The sequence below is a fragment of the Sinocyclocheilus grahami genome, unplaced genomic scaffold (assembly GCF_001515645.1).
Source record: "Sinocyclocheilus grahami isolate Dianchi unplaced genomic scaffold, SAMN03320097.WGS_v1.1 scaffold133.1, whole genome shotgun sequence".
Classification (NCBI taxonomy): Eukaryota; Metazoa; Chordata; class Actinopteri; order Cypriniformes; family Cyprinidae; genus Sinocyclocheilus; species Sinocyclocheilus grahami.
Window position 1 is genome coordinate 789,930 of NW_015505312.1, and position 7,244 is coordinate 797,173.

The 7,244-nt window shown below is 34.8% G+C and overlaps 1 protein-coding gene across 1 annotated transcript in view; it reads left to right on the forward strand.

Moving 5' to 3' along the window:
• Positions 1–834: 834 nt before the first annotated feature.
• The window catches only part of LOC107590845 (dynamin-1-like protein), a 37,917-nt gene continuing 31,507 nt past the window's right edge, over positions 835–7,244 (forward strand). The window contains exon 1 of the mRNA XM_016279765.1: positions 835–840. Within this exon, the coding sequence (XP_016135251.1) occupies positions 835–840 (6 nt within the window). The remainder of the gene's footprint in view (positions 841–7,244) is intronic.

The window sequence follows — 7,244 nt, forward strand, 5'->3', positions numbered from 1 at the left end:
ATAAGTCTAAAAAATTAGTCATCTAATTTTTTTCTTCAAGACTGGTCATAACTTTTAAAGTCAGTACCATAAAAAGGTCAACTGGGCTAATTTCGGATCTGAAAAGTAAGATTGATTTCCCATCTGCTAGTTGGTCAGACTAGTTCTTAAGACACAGTCTTAACATAGTGGCTGTGTTTATGCCACTGGCCTCTGATCTTAAAATATGGCTCAAATGAGAACAGGGGCCAGCTGCATAAAAGGATTAGACAAGTCTTACAAGTTAGTCATGTAAATTTTTTCTTTAAAGGGATAGTTTACCCAAAAATGAACATTCTGTCATTATTTATCACCCTCACACTCATGTCGTTCAAACACATAAAATACATTTTTGTTCTTCTTCAGAATACAAATTAAGATATTTTTGATGAAATCCGGGAGCTTTCTGGCCCTGTGTGGACAGCATGTAACTGACACGTTCAAGGCACAGAAAGGTAGTAAGGACATTGTTAAAATAGTTCACGTTACATGCTTCAACCGTAGTGTTATAAAGCCACGAGAATAATGTTAGTGCATGTGTGCTGTCCTGAATGTGCATCTACTGACACAGAGGAGTAGAAATGGTTGAATAAAGTTATTTTTGTTTTCTTTGTGCACAAAAGTTATTCTCATAGCTTCATAAAATTAAGGTTGAATCAATGATGTTACATGGACTATTTTATCGATTTCCTTACTACCTTTTTGGGCCTTGAACATGGTAGCTGCGTTGCTGTCTATGGAGGGTCAGAAAGCGCTCGGATTTCATCAAAAATATCCTAATTTGTGTTCCAAAGATGAAGAAGGGTTGGGAACAACATGAGGGTGAGTAATTAATGACAGAACTTTCATTTTTGGGTGAACTGTCCCTTTAAGACTGGTCTTTTTTATGTTGAATCCAAAAAATACGACTTGGCTAACTGCTAGTTGGTCAGACTAGTTCTTAAGACACAGTCTTAACATAAAGGCTAAATTCATTAAACTGGCCACTGGTATCTTCTCTCTCCAGCAGCTCTGTAGAATATTACAGTAGACTTGAGCATTTGATTCTCTGAGCAATTGCATTTGCTGCATCTACTGTTTTGGCCTATCAAATGATGTCTTCTGGATGACAGGTTTTTCCTTGTTTCCTTGTTGCAATGTCTCCTCTTATTTAGTTGGGTACATGGTGCGCTGTGGTGTCCCCCTTTTTCTATAGAATAAATATTTAGTCATCTATTGGAGCATCAGGAGCACCCCTGTAATGGCACGATGTTTGTTGTTTTATGTTTGTGATTTAGTTTTGTATTTTCATGGTTTTGTTTCTTTCACATGTACTCCTTTTTTCTGAGTTGCACTCAGGTCCTGAAAGCTCCCTACTCCTTGAGTCCAACAGTACCGTTCCCTAACCATTAACAGCCCTTGAAATCAAATGGAAATGATAGGCCACAACTGCAGCACTAAGTATAACCCTAAAATTGCATTGGTTGATAAGCCTGTTTCCTGGAGCAAAATTCGTAGTCACTATCTGGTAAAATCAGAGAAAGCTCTGCCTCAGAATATGTTTAAATGATGTTAGACTTCATTGGGATCTGAAAAGTCACCAGCAGGCTTTATTTGAGGCAGTGGAATGTTTTATGAAGGACACATTTAAAACAGACATAGTTAAACAGAATATATGCAGCAGACATGCTCAAAAACCACCAAAAGCTTGGGAGCTGTCAGCACTGACCCACTATACAAAACTCATTGCTGTGTTTCATTACACAGTCAAGCTCAGTTTACCTTTTTTAATGTATATTTTATTTTAATACCTTTTCATGTCAGCTTTCAAACAGGAACATTTAAATATAATTTATTTACAATTAAATTTATTTCATTTTTTTTTCCAATGAACTCTTGAGTTATACATACTCTTCAATTAACGTATTACTTTTTGTATTTTAATTAATACTTTTAAACATCTTTTCACTTGCACGGCACTTTGAGCTACAATCTTGCATTGAAAGATCTAAATGAAAAAGTTTCTGATTTATTTTTCACTGTTGCACTCGTCTGAGAGATGAAGAGGTCATCTGGGTATTCGCTCCTGATTGCCTTGTGGTCTTTAATGGGAATGTGGCTCATTTTCTTGGTTTGGAAATACTCAGGTTAGCTTTACTTTTAAAACTCTGGAGACGCCGATTGTGCCACAAATACACACAAACTCACATACTCACATACATTTGTGATGATTGTGGTTTTTATATTGACATCATTTATTATAAAGCAGCATAAATCAAAATCGCTTTGTCATTATACCTATTACTGTAGTGGTGTGTGCGTGTATGCAGTGGTATTATAATGAGGTTTGGTATATGTTGTAAAATATGTGCTTGTGAGTGACAGTGATGTGTGGAGTGTTAACAGCATTTTGTGTGCATGTGTGTCTGGATTTAAGAGGTTGTTATTAGTGCTAAAGTGACGGTATTTCTTTCAGGAACCTGTTTCTGATTCTCAGTAATTCAACACAGAGACAAACTCGTCTACTGTACAGGGGAAGCTTTTACTCTTTCAACCTTTTTTCCCTTATAAACACACAAACATCACTCATGTGTCAAATGTTTCTCTCCATGCCTCTGTCTTGTCATAATATGCAGTGATCCACATCACAGGTTGTGGTTTTTGCATGTTTTCTTTTATAAGAAATCTAAATTTAGACTTTTAAGAAAGATCTTTTCATAAAGACCTAGGGAAAACATTGTGCAAGAAAGTTATTGATAATTATCAAATTATAGTGATCAGTTTAGTTTTCTCAATTGCTAAGACACATTTCTTGAAACTTGAATCATTTGTCAAAACTATAACCATTTATGCAGAACATAAACATTCTGTGACAAACTTTCCTGGCAAAATTCCTGAATAAGATTAGACAATTCTGGGATCTTTTACTCATCCATCTCTTCTTTTTCCACCTCAATCACTGCTTCCTTTTCCATTTCTATCACCTCTAACTCTTTATCTTCCACCTTCAGCTCTTTTCAACCCTCCTCAACTACACTTCTTTAACATCACCTTCTTCAGGCTGACATTTTCTAAATTGTTTGAATCCATTCATGACTCATGAGTATATGGCGTAAAATGCTGAATTTGTATGTTAAAAAAGGTTGTCTCAGTGTTTCTTGTACAAATGCTTGGCTAATATGGATATTAGAGTGAAAGCAATTGAGGAAAAACTGCAATATTATAAAGGAAATAAAATTAGATGTGTATGCAACAATGCGACAGAAAATACATTAAAAAATCTTTAAGTATCTTTAAGCAGTAGACAGTTTGCACACATAAGAGCTCTAAATCTCTCCTTCCCTCTAGTTCTCGCCCTCCCTCTCTGTAATAATTGAATAATGTCCTGCTCTTGTTATCGTCAGCTTGCAGAAGGAAGGGATGGTAAATTACTTAAATGTTATGAGCAGGCTGTAGGTTAATGATTAGTTAGCACAATACAGTATGAAGATTACGGTGAGGTTTGGGTGGAAGGATGACCTGAGGTTGCAGCTTAGTGGCTTTGGAAGATGTCTTACTCTACAGTTTTCACCAGCAAATATATAAACACAATTGTATTAAGGTGGAACGGAATGGTTTGGTCAGGCTAGACAAACTGTGACGCTGTAGATATAAGATATAATCTCTAAGGAAAACAAGTATTCTAATCTTTGACCAATCATGTAAAATATTACATTTCATGTTTTCAGTTTAATACAGTTTCTATTGCAAACACATATTGTATACAGTACACGCATGCAGTATATACTTGCCAATTCACTTATGTGCAATACAATCGAATTGTGTGTAGCACTGCATATGCCACAGCAAAGGTTGACTCTGTTCCAAAACATTGTGAGCTGTATTTGTAGGCATTCTAAGGGTGTTTCAAATCATAACTGCTAAAGGCTGGAATACAGACTGACAGTCTGAACAAGGCTTAATTCAAATTCACTCAATATTCCAAAAATGTGTTTCAGACAATTAAAATTTACTATTTTATTTAATATTTGTGTGTGCCATGTATTTATATAATAATTAGAGTGTTGGGTTTTTAGGGTAGAGTTTAGTGTAGGTAGTGCATTATATTCTAATGCAGCACTCACTGGTCACTTAATTTTAAAAAGTGTAATAAGCAACAAAATAATTTTGTAGAAAGGTGGGTAACACTTTATTTAAAGATCTCCTTTGTTACCCATTTTACATTTACTTACTATTATAATAACAATTATGCATAATTGCATGCAAGTAACCCTAAGCCAAACCCTAATCCTAACTCTAACCATATAGTAAGTACATGTAGTTATTTAATATTACCCAGTACTTAAATGTATAATTACACTGTAACAAGGACACCTTAAAATAAAGTGTAACCGAAAGGTGCATTTTTCCAATAAGCCTTGGTTGAGAATGTTCCAAATCATATAAGAGCTTCATTCTGAGGAATGAAATGGCAGCTGTCTATATACTAGGGTTTTATTTTTCCCAAATTCCTTTTATTTGTTCCAAATTACGAAACCGTGCATCTGCACCATTCATTCACACAGCGACACACAGAACATGCAGGATTCATATTTAAATAGTATTTTTGCTGCTTAATATTCACAGACACTAGTCCATATCTTGTTTTGACTTAAGTGTGCTGACATACTTTTGATTTATCCATCCAAAATTTGGCAAATTCCATGACGTTCCGCAATATACAGTAAATTCCGTTTTTATAACTGGATTCCGCAGTTCCGTCTGTGTTTTCTGCATCTCGGAAATCATAAGGCCCTAATATAGGCAGCAGAACGCAAGGCAACTTACTAGGTTTCAGAACAGAGTGATTTGAAAGACAGATTAGCGCATTTTACTGCAGTACATGGGCTACTTGTAACTGTATATAGAGCTTAGAACATCACCTCTTGGCCGCCCTGTCAAGCCTTGTTAACATATTAACAGTTCATTAACTTTCATGCTTTGTTAATGTAGTTCATAAATGCGTGGGTTTGGTCCACAGTTGCGTTTAGCGCCTTAAAGGGCAGGCTGACGTTATGTCAAGCTGGGGCTCTTTAGTTTCACAGGCCTGTGTTGTAGGAGCAGCCCAGGGGGCACAGGGGTGGACGTGCTAAGCTCCAGTAACATGTTAGCAAAACAGCAGCTGAAAATAGATGAGACCTGTAACTCTCACAGACAGATGTGAGGATAGGAAGCCAAAGGGGAAACGTCTCACATAAGACAGACAGAGAAGGGGAGGGAGAGAGAGAACAAGGAAGTGGTTTTAAAATCAGTGAACGGAGTCAGGAGAGAAACATAATATAAAGAGATAGAGAGATATAATCAAAGCGAAGGAAAGCAGAAATATGGCAGCCAAACACAGAAAGTCAGAAGTAGCAAATGCAGTAATACAGATAAGTTTTCATTCTCTCACCTCTTGCTCTTTCCCACACTTTGCCGTGTAGTGCTAGCTGTCAGACCCCTTCCCAGACTGGCGCTGGTTGATGACTTCATCGGGGAATTAATGTGACAAACACTGCATGAAGTTTTGAAACTTCTCCTCACTTGTAGGTCTGTTAGACAGGTCTTCTGCCTCCCTGGCCTGAACACATCTCTTTCTTCCCTCCTGTGTCAGTGTATGTTATCCCATAATGTTTTTTATTATCCTGCTTGCATTCAGGCTTATCCTACTTTGTGTGTATTGATTACAGGCTTTTTTTCAAATAAAATGTATTAATTTAAATTTCAGCATTTTTAATAAACACATGTTAAACAATATTAGGTCCCATTTTATATTAGGTGGTCTTATACTGTAAGTACAATGTACTTATTGTGTTCATTTTGCATTGCAAAACAATTTAGCTGCTCTTGAGGTGGGATACGGGTAAGGTTAAGGACAGGTTTGGTGGTTGATTTAAGGGTTATGTTTAAGGTGTAAGGAATGGGTCAACAGAGTAATTATAAATGTAATTACATGCATATTTTTTTTAAATATAACAACAATGTTAAAACATGTATGTTCACAATAAGTGCATGATATAAATATTTTATGTATTCCAATTTACTATTATTTTTTTACTTTCTAAACAGTGTTTCTGAGTTTTAGTTTTTAGTTTGACAAGATTACATTTTATGTTTGAAAGGGAATATTATTTTATAGAGAAATATACAATGACTAGAAAGTGGTTAAGCCATTTTATTTTGAAATGATACATAAGCCATATAAATTACAGATGTTCTAAATGTTAATGTTTTTCTCTTGTAAAAATATAATACATTTTTATTCTCATATGATAATCAACTAATTTACCCAGTTTGCTTGAAAGAAAAACAACTGAAATCCTAACCCTAACTCAACCCTATTTTTTAATTGTTTTATGTTTGAAAGGGAATATTATTTTATAGAGAAATATACAATGCCTAGAAAGTGGTTAAGCCATTTCATTTTGAAATGATACATAAGCCATATAAATTACAGATGTTCTAAATGTTAATGTTTTTCTCTTGTAAAAATATAATAAATTTTTATTCTCATATGATAATCAACTAATTTACCCAGTTTGCTTGAAAGAAAAACAACTGAAATCCTAACCCTAACTCAACCCTATTTTTTAATTGTTTTTTTTTTAGTTCTGTTTTTTCTAATATGTTCTAAATGTTAATGTTTTTCTCTTGTAAAAATATAATAAATTTTTATTCTCATATGATAATCAACTAATTTACCCAGTTTGCTTGAAAGAAAAACAACTGAAATCCTAACCCTAACTCAACCCTATTTTTTAATTGTTTTTTTTTTTAGTTCTGTTTTTTCTAATAGATTGGAAATATAGTTAACATACATTTGAGTTAAATATCCTTTTGTATGATTATTACAAACTAAAATTGGATAATGATGCATAGACAAAACAGACCAGCACTCCTATCAACCAATCAGTCCCCCTGCTTTCAGGGATGGGGTTGTGGTTATGCTTATGATTGTTTACTCTTTGTTCCAGCAAAGGATGTTGATCCAGGAGCATGTCCATACAGTAAATCACATTAAGCTCTGTTGTGTCTCCCTCATGTGTCTTGTTCCTCCAGTCACATTTTTGAAAATTAACCAGTTAGAGGATATATAGGACCTGTATAAGCAAGTTTACAAGTTCACTTGATTTTTGTTTACAGTATTCGAATAGGACTTCCTGTGTCCAAGATATTCTTTTCCCACCATATTCCATTTCCTACCACCTGTCTTTCCTTATAGTTTTTTA